This window comes from Castor canadensis, chromosome 11 (genome assembly GCF_047511655.1).
Source record: "Castor canadensis chromosome 11, mCasCan1.hap1v2, whole genome shotgun sequence".
Classification (NCBI taxonomy): Eukaryota; Metazoa; Chordata; class Mammalia; order Rodentia; family Castoridae; genus Castor; species Castor canadensis.
In genome coordinates this window covers 15,102,575-15,121,921 of record NC_133396.1, presented here as the reverse complement: position 1 = coordinate 15,121,921, position 19,347 = coordinate 15,102,575, and the positions used below count along the sequence as shown (strand labels likewise).

The 19,347-nt window shown below is 43.6% G+C and overlaps 1 protein-coding gene and 1 long non-coding RNA gene across 12 annotated transcripts in view; one reads left to right on the top strand and one right to left on the bottom strand.

Annotated features, from left to right (window-relative positions):
- Window positions 1-7,402, top strand: part of LOC109676011 (leucine-rich repeat-containing protein 37A-like) — a 35,160-nt gene extending 27,758 nt beyond the window's left edge. Inside the window, exons 10-14 of one of the 3 annotated variants that reach the window (XR_012438480.1) lie at window positions 910-2,657; window positions 2,949-3,050; window positions 5,539-5,588; window positions 7,024-7,166; window positions 7,269-7,402. Coding sequence is in view for 1 of the 3 variants with exons in the window: in XM_074045429.1 (XP_073901530.1) it covers window positions 910-2,657; window positions 2,949-3,050; window positions 5,539-5,588; window positions 6,892-6,943; window positions 7,024-7,170 (2,099 nt within the window). In the remaining 2 variants the exon portion in view is untranslated. Of the gene's footprint in view, window positions 1-909; window positions 2,658-2,948; window positions 3,051-5,538; window positions 5,589-6,891 lie in introns of all 3 variants that reach the window. The other 2 variants (XR_012438479.1, XM_074045429.1) reach the window with 2 other exon arrangements.
- The window catches only part of LOC109676018 (uncharacterized), a 183,709-nt gene that overhangs the window by 162,951 nt on the left and 1,411 nt on the right, over window positions 1-19,347 (bottom strand). For 3 of the 9 annotated variants that reach the window (XR_012438491.1, XR_012438483.1, XR_012438488.1), the window contains exon 3: window positions 16,385-17,144. The exons of 5 other annotated variants lie outside the window; for them this stretch is intronic. This is a non-coding gene — a long non-coding RNA (uncharacterized lncRNA). The remainder of the gene's footprint in view (window positions 1-16,384; window positions 17,145-19,347) is intronic. One more of the 9 variants, XR_012438486.1, reaches the window with a different exon arrangement.

Here is a 19,347-nt window from a genome sequence, read left to right as displayed (position 1 = left end):
CTGAAAAAAAAAAAAAGTCTACTTCACCATAGTCCACTTGACCTTCATGCAGTCAGAAACTTTGGATGGCTCCCAAGTTGGAAGTGTTAGAAATGAAATGAAAGCAGTGCAGACATTGGGCAAAAGTAGCATTTCCCTAAGGCACTTAGGATCTCAAGACATGTTTCCCCAGAAATTGCTGTTACTCTACAGATTCGTTGCACATTGCACTTAGACATACAGCTGGGCAAACTAAAAATTTCCTAACCTACATCCCGGCTCCCTGCCCAAATTTAAGGAAAGAGCCAGGAATGAGACAGTGTTTGTGTTTTTGTTTTTGTTTGGTGTAGAGCCTTCTTTTATGCAGGTTAGGCTACATGGGATCAGAGCCCAAGCAAAGGATGGGTAGGTGGAGGAGGACAGGGCCAGCTGAGGACTTTTTAGCAGAAAGAATGCTCCCTTCAGAGGATTGTCCTTCATCATGGTCCTCTGTGGATGGTAGCAAGAACACAGTATGGGGAAGGGAGGTTCAGAGAAGAAGCTTTGTTGTCCTCTGTTTCTGAAACAGGACAGTGTGGAGATTGTGAATGCGAAGAGAGTTTTGCTGAGCAGGCAAATATTTGTCTTCCAGTCTTGGTATTTTTTGAGTGTTGGGCAATTGACTGTCCTAAATAGAGTTCCTGTATTTCACACTATGGAATGTTCTGAGTAGGTTGCTACTTTGTTAAAGGTGGTTTTTTCTCTTTTTGTTGCCATTGCATAGGTTTAAGTTTGGGCTTATTTTTCTCCCCTTTAAATGTCACTCAAATATTTGCCTACCCCTACTTTATTTGACTGTGATATGTGGCGATGAACTGATTAAAAAAAAAACAAAACTGGCTACCAGTCTTCCCTTATCAACAGCAGTCTTTTTTTTTTTTTTTTGGACAGTTGAAGAAGCATCTATAGGAAATACAGAAGGAAAATTCATGAAGGTGTTACAGACCCGGAAGAAGAGCACAAGCACCGAGCTGACTATTGAACCAGAAAGGGGATATGAGGACCAAAATAGTGTCAGCTTTTCTGGCTTCATAAATGAGCAGCCAGCCTTTAATGATGAAAGTGATCTCATTAGTGCACTAAATTACATATTGCCATTTTTCTCGCAGGGAAATCTGGAAGAGGCAGAATCAAAATTGTTACCATTCATTAAGCTGCTTTTTTCCAATGTGTTAAATGGAAATAATTCTCCTGATAATTTGAAAAATAATATAAGAAGACCCACTCTTAAGCCTTCTTCAAACAACTTAGCTTACAAAAATAAATTGAACAAGCTCTATTTTCTGGAAAATGTGTTAGATGCAGAAATTCAGGAAAAAATTGATGAAGTTAAAGAGAAAGAAAAAGCAGCCATGTTTATGCAGCCCAGCCTTTTAGGTCCCAAATCTAAACGCCAAATCTTTCAAAGGAAAATGGACACTGCCCAACCACAAGAAAACAGCCTGGCAGAGTCTGCAGAGAAAAGGCTGCAGAGGGTGAACAGAGTCCTCAAGGGGCCAAAAGGCATACAGAAAAGGCCCTTCAAGGAAGTGAGGAAACAGAGCATCTGGGAGAAGCAGAGTGCCCCACCTCTTGTGGAGACTATTGCTGCAGAAAGGAGGGATAAGAGACCACGCCTAAGGGAGCTGGAGCAGCTTCACATGGTCCAGGAGCCCAGGATATCAGAGGAGTTCACCTTCCAAACAGAGCCCTCTCTCACAAAAGAACAGAAGGCAACGGTCTCTTCTCTCCTAATTCCATACTCAGTGTCCACCACTGCAAAACCACTCCCTGAGGTCAGAAATAAAGCAAAAGACTTAACCTACACCATGTTTGTTTTAGAAGATGCAAATGCTAGAGTTAGAAACATGGAGGCTTCTAAACCAAGCACAAATGACCAAAAAAATCACCTTCATCAAACAGGCTCTCATGTGCTCCATAGAATACCCAAATCCAGAAAGAAAAAGTCACACTTGAACATGCTGCTTGCACACAGGCCTCCATTCTGTGCCGTGAGAAGCCTCATAAGTTCCCCTTCACGAAGGTCCTTTTCATCTTTGCGAGACCTGAGTTCTCAGAACAACCCGTTTTCAGAATTAAATGTTTTTTCAGAACCTGTTATAGAGGACACGCCTATACAAAAGCAGACTGAAGGAAGTGCTCTTATGGCAAACACGGATGAGCCAGAAGATACTCTCTCTGAAGCCACAAACCAGGAAGATGCTGCTGATGCAGATTCCAGTGTGGGTGCATTTGATGAAATACCAACTGTGAAACAAACCAGTGAGATACACTGGGAATACCCCAGCATGGGCACTGACTCACCCACCAAAGATGTCCTTAGCACATTGGTACCCCTGGCTGATCATCTTCTATCGAAGCTAATCCAGCAGCTTCCGTCCCTCATCCCCAACAGTGATGTGAGAGCACTTCTTTCTCGTATGATTAGGACCTTGGGAATTGACTGCTCTGATCCTGATGTGCAGGCAGTCTGTTCTAAATTCATCCTCAGAACAGGCTACCTGATGAAAGTTCTCAGTACACAGCAAGAAGCCAGTACATCCAGAACTGACTGGGATACAGACCAGTGGAAAACAAAGGACTACATCAGTGACAACACAGACGTTCAGAGTAAACAGAAGGGGCAGGAATCAAGTGAGGTGAGCAAATCATTTAGGATATGCCACTGAAGCAGGAAGACCAGTGGCTCTAGTCTAGTGCAAAGTTATGAAGCCAAGACAGTGTCTCCCACTTTGTTTCTTTGGTGAGTGAAGTGGGACCTAAAACAGATAAAAATTAATAGAAAAAAATGCAAATTAATGAGGCATGTAACACACTACATTTGGTGTGTTCTTTAATTCCCCTAAACTACTCACCTGCTGGAATGGGATTTTAAATAGTTTTCATCCTTCCCATCTCTTTGTTATTTAACAAAAAAATTTTTTTTTTAGTTTACAGAAGAAGTTCCAGGATCTGGTTATAACAACAAAGTCATCTTGGCAGGATCTTTGGCCACAGTACTGATGATTTTGATAATTATCTGTATCATTGAGGTAAGGATCACAATTTGTTCAGGTTTCCAGAATATGTGTTGTCTTTGTAATAGACTCCAAACCCACAAACTGAAAACCAAAGGGATTTTCCCACTCTCTACAGAAAAGTAATTCTGTAATGGTGTACGTAGTCTTCTCTCTATGAAATAGTATTTCTCACTGTCAAGCCTGTGATACCAGTAAGATGACAGAGTCTAATTTGTATCTAGGAGTCAGGGGCCGGCAGGTGTTAGTTTATGAAGACCTCCGGGAAGATGATCACTGGCCACTGCACAGGCAGTACCCTCTGCATCTCCCAGTGGCTATGGCCTTTCTTGAAATTTCTATAAACTCCTATACTGTTTTAATCTGTATGTACAGTTCAATCTGTATTTGTATTTATTTGTGTTTTCATTATTTCCTTTGCCTGCTTAAATAATAAGCTCTGAAAGGACAGGAAGCCTGTAGTGTTTTACCTGCCGTAGAAAGTAATGGCAGTCAAAGGAAGAGAGATAAGCATTGTGTCAACTCCACAATGAGGAATAACACAATGCAATATTTATTTCAAGTAGCATACAGCGTCCAGCAACAGACAGACGAGGTGTTCCCAAGGAGTGTGTGTGTCTGTGCTGGGAATTAAACCCAGGGCCTTGCACGTGCTAACCAGGTGCTACACTGAGCTACACTCCTAGCCTAACACTAGGTGACTTTTGAAATGTCACCTTCTAATATTCTAGTCAGTGGGAGAAAATAAACAAATGGTAATAGAACAGCTGCCTAACTATTTGGGAGCAAGTAACAAAATATTCCTACTTTCACCTTAAACAAACATATTTCGGTAAATGTAAAGACGGGGAAGAGAGAGACAGAAACAAAGAGGGAAGGAGGGAGAGAGAGAAAGACAGAGGGAGGGAGGAAGAGAGCGAGCTCTGAGAGAGAGGGAAACTAAGTATAAAAGTATTAGGAGAAAACACAGGCAGTACTTTTATAGTTTTGTGGTAGAAAAGAGCTTAGTAGGCCTGATGCCATGGGCAGGAACCTTTGGTAGATTTTGCCTCTGATGCCATAGCAATCTTAGCATTTATAGACAGGACAAAGAGTTTTCCACAGATCCTCACAAAAATCCTGTGAGGAAGAGCTCATTGATCCTGCTTTACCAATGAAGGAGATCATTTAAGGGTCCAGTGGCAAAACTGAAGGTAAAAAAAAAAAAACTCCAATTTCTCTGACTGTAAATTCATTCTCTTAACATTCTCCAGGGGAGGGTTTTATGGTTGCATTTGTTTTTGGTTTTGTTTTCGTACTGGGGTTTGAATTCAGGGTCTCACACTTGCCAGGCTAATGCCTAGTATTTGAGATAGGGTCTCAGGTTTTTGCCAGGGCCAGCCTGGGACCATGGTCCTCCAGTCCCTCTGAGTAGCTGGGATTACAGGCATGAATTGCCATGCCCTGCCCTGAGTTTTAATCACATAAATATTATACATCTTTGGTTAAGTTTATTCTGTGGGACTTTCTACATCTTTATTGCTAGTGTAAATGGGATCTTTCTTCCATTTTTCCAATTCATATAGGTACACAGGAAAGGTATTGAGGTGTGTGGGCTGATCTCTTTATTTTGTACTTAGCCAACTTGGTGAATTCTCATTACTTCCAGTAAAAGTTTAGTTAATTCTCTTGGGCTTTTGGGTTGTCCATCATTTCACATCCAAATAGTAATATTTTGTCCTTTCCTTTCTAGTGCTTATACCACATTTATTTTCCTTATTGCATTGACTGGGACCTCCTCAACAGCAGTGTCTCCAAGCAATAATAAGAAACATTTTACTCTTTGATTTTGAAACAACACTGTTGTTTTGGTTTCTGGTAGATTTTTTTTTTTTATTTATTCATATGTGCATATGTTGTTTGGGCACTTCTCTCCCCTGCCCCCCACCCCTTTCTCCACCCCCTCCCTCTCCCCCCCCCCTCCTTGCTTCCAGGCAGAACCTGTTCTGCCCTCTTCTCCAACTTTGTTGAAGACAAGACATAAGCAACAGTAAGAAAGACATAGCATTTTTACCAGTTTGACATCAGGATAGCTATACAGAGAGATTCCTAGCATTGCTTCTATGCACATGTGTATTACAACCCAGATTGATTCATCTCTATGAAACCTCTTCACCACTTCCAGGTCCCCTCGCACAGTGACCTCTGTCGTTTTAAGGTGACTATTAGATACGTATATTTTAATCAAGTTAAGGATGCTTCCTTTTTCTATTTGAAGGGTCTGTTAGGAATTATCCGCTGAATTTCATCTAAAACAGTCAATACAATGTATTAAGTGCCAGCTGCATGCAAGATCCTAAGTTAGGTACTGTGGAAGAGAAGAACTATTAACAGAGTAGAATTCCTGTGTTCAGAAAAGTTATCTCACTGGGTAAATAAGACCTAAATACAAGGACTGGATAAAGATTTGAAGATAGTGTTCACTGTGGTGGATAATCATGATTGTGCTTTCTTCCAAAAACAGATTTATTCCCACAGACGAACAACAGAGGATGATAGAGAAGGCTCCTCAAGGTAAATATAGGTCTTTTTATGAGGGTCTGAGAACGAGGGGAGAACTTAGAACTCATCTCTTTAGATCCCCTGGTCTAACAAGGAGGAAACTGCCAGAGGTGTAAAGTATACATATTTCCCATAGGGTTTTGATGGGCTCCAGCAAAAGCTGTTCCCTAGCCAGGACTTTGCTGTAATTAGTCCCTCAAGCATAGAGGGTGAAGAGTAAGAGGTTTGGGCTGTGCCTGCTCCTGCTGCTGGTGGGCATCAGGCCCAAGAAGAGGCCTTCTAGGGAACTGGGTTAGGAAGCCCCAGGATGTTAGGACACAGGGCTGGTGACAGATAGAGCGTCTGAGTCCTTCCTCTAAAGTGGTGGGAAAACTTACCTTCTCAATCCTACTGGTTACCTTCTCATCTCTACTCTCTCTTTTATCCAAACCTCATAGAGTTTTAGCTAGGAGAAACAGTAGTTTGTCTCTTCCTTTTATAGTAAGGAAATGGAGAAGGAGAAAGAGGAAATACCTTATCCCAGGGTCACACTGCTAGTGAGTTATCAGGAAGGTGGAAGCCTGACACTTCTCCATTGATTACACTGTGGTTGGGCTGTGATTACATATTATATCATGAATCAGTACTTATATGCCATGAAGACAACCATAGTCTCTGGAATGATACACTCTGACTTTTCCTATTCTGTTTGTATTCAGAAAAGATACGTTGTGTGTTAGTGCTAGTCATGGCCGTTAAACTAATTTCATGCCACATTTATCAGTGACAGCCTGCAGTAGAAAAATCTTTGAGCTAGATAACTTCATTAGCTGGACTCAGACATTTGCTTGGGCTTGGTGTGACTCAACTTATGGGTAAAGCGGCTAGGAAAACAAAAGCACCTTCTCCCTCACTCCTCACCCCAACCCAGTGAGCAAATGATGCATGAGAGACCAAGTTTGCAGGGGACTGATATGAAAGACTCTGGAGAGCGTGAAATGCTTCTTCCCAGTATGGTTGTGCAGTTTGTTCACTGCACAGGGGTACTTAGCAGAGGAGAAAAGTGGAGCTGATGATCCTGCCTATGCTGCATGCAAGCCACACACAAAGGTCTCCCCAGACATTGTGGGGCTCTTTGGGACAGGCATGGACAGCTGCTGGAAGCCCTGCATGCATGGAATTGTTTTCAAGCCCCCAGGTCTGGGGTGACTTTGCTCATTGTGATTATGGACCAAAGCACAAGTTTTTGTCTTAGTAAGACCTGAGATGTACATCATAAGAGACTTGTAAAACAGCATGAATCACTAACTGTCTTGTGCATGTGTTTTCCTCCAAGGGGCTTTTTCGCATTTCTGCGCAGGAGATACCCAACAGAAAGTGAGAGTCAGGCAAGTTTGAAGAGGACTTGGTGTTGTGGTTGGAAAAGGGAGGGGAAAGCAGAATTAATATCTCCCCTTCTCTTTTCTAGGAGGGCTTCCTTTGCTTAAGGCAGCCACTCTGGCTTAGGGATATGTACAGACCTCTCAGTGCCACCCAGAAGAAAAATATGGCCCAGAAGCTACATGACAAGGACTCTTCTGATGAGGATGAGATTTTCAATAAAGATGCAGGGTAAATGGCTAAGGGGTGATTTAAGATTCCTGTCTAACATGGGAGTAAGGAACATTTGGGACTCTTTAGAAGAGTAAAAGCTTTGCTTGTTTCTTCTCCTAGGGAGTTCACTGAAGTCATCGTAGACAGTTCTGGATCTTCAAGAGAAAAAGGCTTGAATGATTCTCCCAGTGAAGTCAGTGAAGAAGCTTCTGGAACTTCAAAAGAAAAAGGCTTGCATTATTCTCCCAGGGAGCTCGGCGAAGTCGTCGTAACAATTCCAGCACAGGTAGATTCAGCCCGAGGGTGAGAAGAGGGAACTGGCTGAGGTGCTCTCCACTCAGCCCATACAGTGATGCCCATCCCACCTCAGAACTGGCAAATTTTTGTTTGACACTGCTTGTCAAATACTTATTATTCTCATTAAAATGTGTAAAATTTCTAACTCAGTCTATCCATGTAGTAAGAAATTAAAACCTAAAGAGTTAAATAATGTATGTGCAAATAACAAGGACACAGGCAGGAAAACTAGAACTGATGCTGGACTCCTTTGTGGCAGTCACGCTTCTGGAAGAAGCAGTGTAGACAGAGAAGAGAGCTTCCTGCCTTAGCTCCCCCAGTTTAATCATCCTCGGGGAATCAGAAAACACATCTACAACGGATGCGGAGTTTTAAGTCAAATCCCAGTTGTTCTCTTGCCCTTTCCTCTGTTCGTCAAGAACCAGTCATTTCCGAGGTGTCTGACCCCCTGCCCCCTGGAGACCATACACCTTGTAGAACTTCTCACTTGGTGTTGGGGACACTAGAATATCTAGATCAGTGAGCCTACTGCACTGTGGGGCCAGGTCTTGTGGTTTTTTTCCCAAGCCCTCAAACTATTACATGAGTATGTAGCCTGTCTTAGAAGTGTTCTCCACTTTGACAAATGGGTAGAAAATTGACCTTAGTTTGTTTTTCTTTTAAAACTATTGACCCTGCCAGGCACCAGTAACAGGCTCACTCCTGTAATCCTAGCTACTCAGGAGGCAGAGCAGAGATCAGGAGGATTTCGATTTGAAGCCAGCCCAAGCAAATAGTTCAAGAGATCCTATCTCGAAAAAACCCTTCACACACACACACACACAAAGAGCTGGTGGAATGGCTGAAGGTGAAGGCCCAGGACTGCACCAAAACACAATTGACCCTTGGACAATTGTAGAGAGGTAGCAGAGGGATAGTGTAAGAATGTGCAGGATAATTTCCCAAGACTGCCCTCCCTAGCCTTTATTTCCAAAAATAAACTGGTGGGGCTACTTCTCCATTCACATGGGCTCCACAGCCTCTCCTAACCTCACTGAGGGTTGCACATTTGCTGCTCAGCTCCTTCCAGTTCTGCCCTGCTCCAAATCTATCTGCTTCCTGCCTTGTCCAATGGGCATCCGTAGCTACATGATTGCAAGTAGCTATTTACAAAGGACACAAGGGGTCCTTCACTCCATGCTCAAAAACAGTTATTAATAAATCATGTTGAGAATGTATTAAACACATTTGTGAGTAAAAGAAAATCAGAATAAACAAGAATAATCCACCTACTGAACACAAGAAAATGATGGCATTCTAGTAATATGAGATGAAACGGTGCCAGCCACAAATGGATGAACAGCCCCAGGTCTCCTGGAGGAGCAGTGTGCCTGGAAAGCAGCTCAGTGGGTTTTGCTGGTTAGGGTTCCAAGCAGTTAGTGGCCTGTCAGTTCCTCATCTGGCTGATAAGTTAGCTAATTCTGGGCAGGAGATCCCTGTTATCTTGATGCTTCCCAAAGTTCCTTCCTAAAAATGAAAACCAGTGTTTCTCCTTCTATGGTGACAAGTGAGCCAAAAAATATTTACTGAATTTAGAGCACAAGACTAAATAGTAATCACAACAGGAAGCACCAACAACTACCACTTAAAATCAGCTTACTTGGTGCCAGGCCCTGGGTTAGGCATTTCACAGTCTTTCATCATTTAGCAACTTTTTTTTTTTTTTTTGCATTATTTTTTTATTTTGTGAGCTCAGGGCTTCATGCTCACAAAGCAGGCGCTCTACTGCTTGAGCCACACCTCCAGTCCATTTTGCTGTAATTATTTTGGAGCACTGTTTGCCTGGGCTGGCTCAATCTGTGATCCTCCCAATCTTAGCCTCCCAAGTGGCTAGGATTATAGGCATGAGCCACTAGTACCTGGATAGAGGTGTTTCCCTAAAAAAAGTATTGAAAAAAAAGACAGGAGCTAATAAGAAAGGTACTTCAGGCTTCCCAAAGTGTGACACAGGACTCCAAGAAGCTTTATTTTGGCATATTTGCATTATTTTAAATTTGACACAAAAAGTGAAGTTCTTTTTTTATGTAACACTATCTCAAATTTGTACAATTAAATTGTACAATTAATTAAAACTCACAAGCATTATATTCTACATTGTCCAGCTGGTCCTAGATGGGGCAGAATTTCTGCCCCAATCCAGACTTTCTGCCCGGCCAGCCTGTGGCCAGCTGTCTGTCCTCAAGCCAGGCACACTCCCCTGGCTGTAATCTGGAAGAAGAATGGTGTCTTGGGTTGGGTGGCACAGAACATGACTGTCTCCATCTTACTGATGGGCAAACTATAGCTCAGAAGACCAGCTCTTAGCTGAGACCTGAGTGAAAGAAGTGGACACCAGACCAATGCCACTACAAGAAAACTCTCAGTGATCCCAGCGAAACCTGTCAGAGAAATGAGACATTTTTAACAAGATGATGAAATGAGGCAAAATATAATTAGGGCAAAAATGCTGCAGACCAGAGATGTGTCAGTTCAGTGAAGGAAAAGTTAGGTGGCCTAGGGAGAGTCCAAAAAGGGATGGAACTTAAGCTGGGTATGGGTTACATGCAAGATGCTGTGACGGTGCTGGGGAAAGAATTGACTAGGACAGAGTCCCTTTTCTCAGGGGGCATCTCAATCCACACTGAGAAGACAGTGTATTAGATGAGACCATGGCTGCTTATCAAGATGTGGTCCAACTCTGGGTTTGCTGGAATAGAGCAGATACTAGGGATGAAGAGAAAAGGAATAAAGTTGATTCCTGACAATAAAGATTTCCTTTCTGACAACAGGAAAGACAGGCATCTAGACAGTGGACAGTACAATGGCAAGGAAGCACAAATCCTTGAGGGAGGCCTGCATGTGGGCAGTCTGATGTTCTGGAGCATGACATGCAAGCGTGCAAGGAGTAAAAGGCATAAATGCTACACACTGCATAGGGGCCAGGGACCCTGATCCCAAAGGCACAGGAACCAGAGGTTGAACTACTGATGGGTTACACAGTGAGAAGACATGATCAAGTTTGGAATTTAGTCCTTTGATGGTGGCCTAAAAGTAGAGGGAGAGCAGGAGGTAACGGGGGGTCTGGACTAAGCAGGAACTGGGAGAAAAATGGAGCTCCAGAAAGGGTGTTTGATTCAGCAGGGGCTTTTCTAGCTCAACAGGAACCACCAAGCTCAGTTGGAAAAATTAGGCTAATGAGGTCATCTCTCCACCAAGCAGCAGCCACAAAGGTAACATAGATGTTCCCTGTTTCCCTAGTCCTATAAACATACAATACATGCCAAGACAGGCTCCTTCCATGCACAAACTCCAGCCTTGGTACCCACAGTCCTGCTAAACCTGGCCTGACTTTCCTTCTCTGAAAGCTTGGGAGACAGAGTGTACTGTTAACATTCTGCTTGTAAGTACCTCTCCTCCCCACCAAAAAAAAAAAAATCACCCTAATTTACATTTCAGCATTTGGTGCTACTGTCCCCCTTATCTGACAGTGGGCAAGGAATTCTGTGCCCAGGAAAATCAATGAGCAGTTGGCATGGAGGGGAAGACTTGGAGCCTGGGGTAAAAATCCCCAACCATTGCAAGGGCACCACTAATACACCAGCTCAGAGGGTCTCCAGTCTGGCTGACTCAATCCATGCATCAAAGTATCACGTACCTAATGCTGGGTACCAGATCACCCCCCGACTGTGACTTAAAATGACAGTAAGCTCCTATTCCTCACAGTGTTTGCAAGTCAAGAATTGAGGAGCAGCTATAGCGGTTCCAGCTCTGAGTCTCTCATGAGATTCTCAAGACTTCGGTCAAGGCTGTGGCCATCTGAAGGCTTGACTGAGGCTGGAGGATCCACCTCCGAGGTGGCTCGTTCCCTCACGCTGTGTCTTGCCTGTGTGGCCCTGTCCACATGCTACTTGACTGACTGTCCTCACATCGTGATGGCTGGGCTTCCTCCAGAGACACTTTCTATTTTTATGACCAAGCCTCAGAAAGCACACAGCACCCCTCTGCCACATGACATGAACAGAAACGTCACTAAATCCAACCTACACTCGAGGAGAGAGGATTTAGACTCTGCCTTTTGAAGAAAGAAGATTCAAAGAATTTGTAGACATATTTTAATACTACCTGCATTAGGAAAAAACCCTTTTCTCTACTTCTGACATTAGATGGGGGGTTGTCCCACACCAAGCAATTTTCCAATTTTCTGTGGACACCAGCTGGGTAACTTATAATTCCACTTAATTTTGCTACCAACTGGGGTTAGTGCCAGACTCCTCGCATTAAGGACTCAGTACTACAAGACTGCCTCTACTTCAGAGGAGGACTTGAGGCCAATCTCAAGTCCAGGTTGTCACCCATGCTTCTGACTAACCATTGACCTCAGGTTTGATCATTTGACAGAATGACTCCTGGAGTGCAGGAAAACTGTACTTCCTACTGTGGATCTAGTACAAAAGAGTATTGTGTTTTGTTTTATTTATTTTTATTTATTGTACTGAGGATTGTACCCAGGTCCTCATGCTTGCTAGGCAAGTGCTCTACCACCTGATGCATGCCTCCAGTCCTAAAAAGGATATTTTAAAGGGTACAATGAACAGCCACATGAACAGATACATAGGGTGAGGTCTGGCTGGAAAAGGTTCCCACGGAGCATGGATTTGGGATACACCACCCTCCCAGCAATGTGGATATGTCTATGAACCCAGAAGCATTCTGAATCCCATTTTTTGGGATTTTTTTAGGAAGGCTGCATCATGCAGACATGATTCATCATTAATCTCCACCTCCTCATCTCCCCCCCAGAGGCTGAATACTGGAGCTTAAAGTTTTAAATACCCAATTATGATTTAGTCTTTCTGGTGACCAGCCCCACCTAGGAGCCCACCAAAAGTTGCTTCATTAGAACAAAAAAATGCTCCCATCACCCAAAAGTTTCCAAAGTTTTTAGGAGCTCTGTATCAGGAACTGGGGGCAGAAACCAAAAATATATTTTTATTCTGTCATACTACCTCAGACAAGAAACTAGAAGGCACTCTGGATACTTTAAGCCAAAACAGATTTTCTATAGGCTGTTAGTGCTTCCCTTTCAACCTACAAACCTTCCCTCGAGTCAATCCTAGAGACAAAGGGGACCTATCCTAGCAAGCTTTTGTGTGCTGCCTTAACTACTGCAGTATCCTCTTGAAACATCCAGAATGGCTTCTAGTTTCTTGTCTGACGTAGTATGCCATAACAAGACGAGGGTATAGCCCTCATTTATATGAAGCCTCCATAGTATTCAGAGGTCAAAGTCTCAAAGTCCTTCAGCCCTACAAACCCAAGCCCTCCACGGTGTGGCGCCAAACCCTCCTTCCAATATTATAACACAGAAAGCCTCCACTTGAGCTGCTCTTGGCACTTCTGTTTGGACCTCAAGACACTTCCTCCTGTTTTGTTTTGCTTGTTGCTGTTGTTTTGAGGGCACTAGGGTGGGAGGCTAGGGCCTTACACTGCTAGGTAAGCGTCTGCTACTGAGTTGCACCCCATTCAACTTTCCTCTTCTTGAGGGTCACGCCCTCATGTACATGAGGTAGAGCAATAAGTAGACAGAGCCTGGGTTCTTGACAGTGTGGACCACCAAATTAACCCTGGGCTTCTTAATTGGATTATTACATGAGAACTCAATAAACTGCTTTCTTTCTAACCCACTGTGTGTTGGGTCTCTCTTGCAATAGCTGAACTTACAACCTACTAAAAGAAATGGGCTAGAGGACTGAATGTGATGGTTGTACCTGTAATCCTACCTAGCTATTCAGGAGGTAGAGATCAGGAGAACTGTGGTTCAAAGGCAACCAGAACAAAAAGTAAGCAAGACCCCATCTCAACAAACATGCCAGGTAAGGTGGTACATACCTGTGACCCCAGCTATGTGGTGGGTAAAAGTAGGAGGGCCATGGTCCAGGCTAGCCTACGCAAAACCACAAGACTCTATCAAAAAATAACTAAAGCAAAAGGACTAGGCACATAGCTCAAGCAGTAGAATACGGCCTAGGAAGTAGAAGTATGAGGTCCTGAGACCCTAGTACCAAAAAAAAAAAAAAAAAAAAAAAAAGAGTGAGTTAAGCTGAATGTGGTGGCACAACTATGGTCCCAGCTACTAAGGAGGTGGAGGTAGGAGGATCACCGTTCAGGACCAGCCTGGGCAAAGTAAGCACAAGACCATATTTGAAAAACTAAAAGCAAAAGAACTGGGAGTTTGGCTCACATGGTAGAGTACTTCATGCTTGAGGCTCTGAGTTCAATCCCCAGTACCACCAAATAAATAAATAAATAGATAGATAAATAATAAGGAATGGGTTAGCTATGCTGCAGTGATGCTGTGTAACTCGGGAATTAGAATGGCCCTTGCAGGTCTGTAGCTGGCTAATGTAGCTGTGTTCTAATGCTGTGCTAGCTGGTTGGCTCCGTCCACCTGTGCTCACTCTGCACTCAGGGTGGAGAGGTGGTAATTAAGAGGAGATGCTCCTCTCTTGTGAAGGAGGAAGTCCACTGAAGACCAGCAGATGCTCGTGAGGCCTCTGCAAGCCAACACTTGGAACAGCACTTTCACTTCTACTTCATCTCACTGGCCAAAGCAAGCCACAGGGCAAGCCCAAAGCCAGGGGACAGGCAAGGACAGTTTACCCACACTGAGATCATGGATACCATGTGGGCCAAGAAACTGGGGCTAGTAATTCAGTGTCTGATGAGCCCTGGTTTGTAGGTTATGCAATCTGGGCCTGTTCTTGCAGCAGTCACCTGGAAACACAATGTAGTGAAGGAAGGGACTCAGTCACTGTTCTCTTTGAGGTCACTTTGAGGAACCATGACAAGGCAAGAACCACATCTCCTTCCTCTCCACACAGCTCCTGCCCCCTTCCCACCAGTGTGTAACACAAGCCCTGCTTTAGGGATGACTCAGGAATATTGCTGAGTGCATTTCAGTCTGTTCCTTCAGCCTCTCTATGTGATTCAGTATGCAATACAGACTGACTTACTGGAGGTCAGCAAATAATGTTATTGCCCCACAAACTAAAGGGATTGTGCCCTTTGGAGCTGAGATCTGTACCCAGATGTGTCTGACACCAAATACTGGATCTACTACCTCCCACAAGGACCTCCGGAAGAAAAGGATAAACACCAAAACAGATAAGTAAAATTTCTATCTCCAGGGACCATTTGAAATGGAAAAGATTCTCATCACCTGAAATATCAAAAACCAGCTGGGTGCCAGTGGCTCACATCTGTAATCCTAGCTACTCAGGAGGCAGATATCAAAGCCAGCATGGGCAAATAATTCATGAGAATTTAAAAAAACATCTCAAAAAAGTGCTGGCAGAATGGCTGAAGTGCTAAGAGCACCTACCTAGCAAGCTTGAGGCCCTGAGTCCAAACCCCAGTGCCATAAAAAAATAAAGGCACAAACTTAGTCAGGGATCCTCATGGCTCAACACAGTGAGATTCCCCAACAAAGTCCCCATGCTCCTCAAAGCCCCTTGGCCACTCTCATCAGGCAAAAATCCAAGTTTAGGCCCAGACATTCTACCTTAATTGCTATCTTCCCCAGAGACTTTGATTTTTTAAAAGGAGAAGCACTTAAAGAGCTGTGATGAACCCTAAAGAATGCTGCCACCATCAGGCATAGGCCATGTGGGCGGAGAATGTGTTTTAGGGCAGTGACTCATGGTAAATTTTCCCCCCAGTTCCCAAAAGGGACTATTCAAAGCCCCCCCAAACCCAAGGTGGTAAAAGTGCGGGGATGGGGAACCTAGGAGTGCTGTGAGGTGTCTTCATTATATATGTTGGAGAGTTTGGAGCTTGCTATAAAAAGTGATGGCCCATGGCTCTCCAAGATTGCCCTCACGAATTACAACAGATGTTTTGTAGTAGTTTTAAAAAATCTATCTCCATGGTACTTAGGCACTGGTAAGTGAATGAAGCAAGGCTAGTATAATGTGCATCGTACGTGACTGTGTGTTGTGTATTATCTGTACAAAATTGGGGTCCCAATATAGTAATCACTAGCCACATATCAATATTTAAATATAAATTTAAATTAATACAAATTAAAATTTAAAAGTCAACACCTAAGTCACACTAGCCAAATTTCCATTGCTCAATAGCCACATGTGCCTGGCTAGTGACTGCAATATTGAACAGCAATGGTAAGACATTTTCATCATTACGATTCTCTTTTTAGCAGTCCAAGGGTTTAAACTCAGGCTAGCACTTGCTAGGTCTACTGCTTAAGCACATACCCCCAGCTTTTTCTTTAGTTAATTTTTGGATAGGGTCTCGCACTTGTTGCCTGGTGCCAGCCTTAGACTGCAATCCTCCTACCTATGCCTCCCATTAAGGTGGGACCAAGGCACCAACCACCACACCCAGCTTATTTGTTGAGATGGGGGGGCTCATTAACTTTTTGCCCAGTCTGGCCTCAAACTGTGATCCTCATGAGCTCTGCTTCCTGAGCAGCTGGGATTACATCATCATTACAGTTCTGATGGACAGTGCTACCATAGAATATCTCTGGAGGGACATACAAGATACTGATAATGGTGGTTTCCTTTAAGGAGGGCAACTGGGAAGCTGCAATGACACATAGGTGTGCCCTTTTGTATATACCTTTTGAATTTTAGGTCATGTATTTGTATCAAGTATTTGAAAAATTATTTGAAAAATAATACAAATTGGGAATCCCTTCTAGGAGTCACTGTACTGGGACAATGGTTCCCAGGAAATTACTTTGCAATTTGTCTACAAAATAAGTTAGTAGATTTATGATTTCACATTTAATTTTTTTCACAGCTTAGACTTTTTAGCTCCTGTCAACCTCTCTGCTCTTAGAAACTCACAAGTAAGAAGTGAATTAGTACTAGTAGAGGGATGTTAAAGGAAAAACTCACCAACTCTCAGGCAGTTAGCATTTTTTTTTCCCTGACAAATTGTGATTGTATTCCATGTGAATAAACGACAGCCATAGTTCCTATTGGTAAGGGTGTTCCTGGTTCTACAACAGAAATAATCTCCAATCACTCCACCTCCTGAGCAAGGTTGGAATCAGTGAAATAGGGAATGGGGCTCTTGCTTGGAATGAACCTGTACTCAGACCAGGTAAGGTAGGAATGGGATGGGAGGACCCTTGCAACATGACTAGGCTCTTAGAGAAAGAATGCACCAGATTGAAGGGGCACAGGGAAGTACCTGTTGCCCTGCTCAAAAGTTAACCTCTGGAGCAGTGATAGCAGTGATTCCCAACCTATAACTGCAGATCCTGGGAGGGCCTGAGAGGGCCTCTGAAACCCTGTGTGCCACAATCACTGTTTGTAAGGCAAATAAATCCTGTCCGTCTCCAACACTAAAATTTTTACATCACGAATAGCAATCCTATTTTAAGTATAAATTTACATGTTATTTAAACCTTACAGCTGCCTGGGAGGTCCATCTTATTCTCCCCAAATAATAGATGAAGAAATTGGGTAATAACTCACCCAAGCTCAAAAAATATGTCAGTTCAGGCTCTTTATGTTCCATGTGAAAGAAATCTAGTTGCTTAAACAAAAGATGTCAGCCAGGCATGGTGGTACATGCCTGTAATCACAGCACTTGGGAGAAGGAGGAAGGAAGATCTTAAGTTCTAAGCCAGTCTAGGTACACAGCAAGACCCTGTTTCAAAGAAACAAACAAAAATAGTGCATAATATATCAGATCATAACAATTACTTATTAACTGTCTTTTGCTGAAAAGTACTGATTACTTGCTTTTTTTGTGGTACTGGGGTTTGAACTCAGGGCCTACACCTTGAGTCACTCCACCAGCTCTTTTTTTATGCACAGTTTTTTCAAGATAGGGTCTCGCAAACTATTTGCTGGGGCTGGCTTTGAACCTTGATCTTCCTGATCTCTGCCTCCTGAGACACTGGTGCCCAGCAAAAGCACTGACTACTTTCTTGGGCCCATGAATTAACTAAAAGCAGTAGAAAAGTTTGGAATCTGTGTCTCCATGTTGTATCTGTGACCTTTGCTCTGAGCCCTTCTCCCCTGTAGTTACTTTGTAAACACCTTGGCATCTAGGAAGGGCAGGACTGATCAAAAACATCTTTACAAGAAAGGAAGGAGGAAACTACAAGAAAAAACACCAGAGTCTCCACCTGCCAAGCAACACTGCTTTGCTCAGCCTGACCAGATTTTTCCCCTCAAGCAATAATCCCCTCAGCCATAATGTCTCCAAAACCCCCGAGAATGATCAGCCAGGCCATACTTTGACCAGGACTATTTATTTACTGAGTTATTTTTGGTAGGACTGGGGTTTGAACTGAGGCATTGGTGTTTGCAAAGCTGGTGCTCTACCACTTGAGCCATGCCTCCAGCCCATTTTGCTCTGGTTATTTTGAAGATGGGGCCTGGAGAACTATCTGCCTAAGCTGACCTCAAACCTGGATCCTCCCTATCTCAGCCTCCCAAGTAATTAGGATTACAGGCATGAGCCACCAGTGCCCAGCTGACCAGAACTACTTAGTAATTACGCATACCTTTCACCCCCTGCCCCAGTTCTTTTTTTGTTTAACCCAAAAGCTCATGCCTATACTCCAAAGACAGGCTGAATACCCTGCCTCTTCCTGAGGTGCCGGAGCAGCATAATAAATCTTTCTCCGTCTTCATCATTACTCATCTCTTTATTTGGTGTGTTGGGGCAAGTGGCTGGACCTGACATGTGGAACCCCTGGAGTTGGGCTGGGGGCCTAAGACTTTGATTTCAACACATCAGGGAACCCTAGGGCTTAAAGCTGGCTGCATGAGTGGCTCGTGCATCTTTCTTTTTCTGGCTCTCTGCTTTCCTTTGTGATGGCTTTGGCCTTGGGAGGACTCTAGCCCCATAACTGTAAGGTTGGTAATCAGAAATTCCAGCTCTACACTGAAGTCCAGGAAATAGCGCACAGAAAAGCTGCCCTCAAAGGTGCTCTGATTGGTCTGTTGGACCATGGGTCAGGAAAGGGAAGGCACTGACTGGCTTGCCATAGTGCACATCTGGGGCCTTGAAGGAGGGCCCTTAAATCAGTAACTCAAACCCACCACAACTGCAGGGAATGGAGGAGGCTCATACCAAAAGTAAAATAAAGAGGAGGTTTGGTTGTAAAAAGATAAGGGGATGGATAAGGGATGGAGGATCAAAAACTGAAGTTGGATTGAACTAACCTTTAAGCCCAAAAAGCAACAGTTTTTAAAAACATGTTCATAGATGCTATGAACCTGAAAACCTCTCAAGTTCTCTTCTCCGAACTTGAGATTACTTTGTAGATTACTTTATTATTGTTCAAGTCGCATGAAAACATGAGATTGTTTTTTTCCATCTGGAGTTTGCCTGGTGGGATCACAGTCCATTGTGGAGAGTGGAGTATGAGAAGCCTATGAGAACTTGACATGAGCACAGCCATGTCAATCTGCAGGCTGGGGTCGGCACAGCCCCCAGCTGCAGAAGGGAGCGAGAGCAAAATTCCGCACCGTTGCTTTATGTAAGAATAAGGATGTTTACACCATGACTGCAGACAGCAACAGTATACGCAGAAAGTATACTGAAATCACAGGTTTCTCCTGTTCCCAATAACTACAAGGTCATGCTACTGACTTCGCTATCCCACTTCCTTGTTTGCCCCTGTACATAATAAACTCGCTGGAGGTGGTGGAGGCTGTTGTGTGTCTCCACCAGAGCACCCAGTCCACCTGATCCCAGCTTTCTGCATGTTTGTCTTTTGTCCTTTCTCAGTCTCCCGTTGCTCCAAGTTAGGTTGCTAGGATGAACTCATGCAGGTTGCAAGAATCCTTGAATGAAATTGTTTGCAAAAACATGGAATATATATGTGCATTTGTGC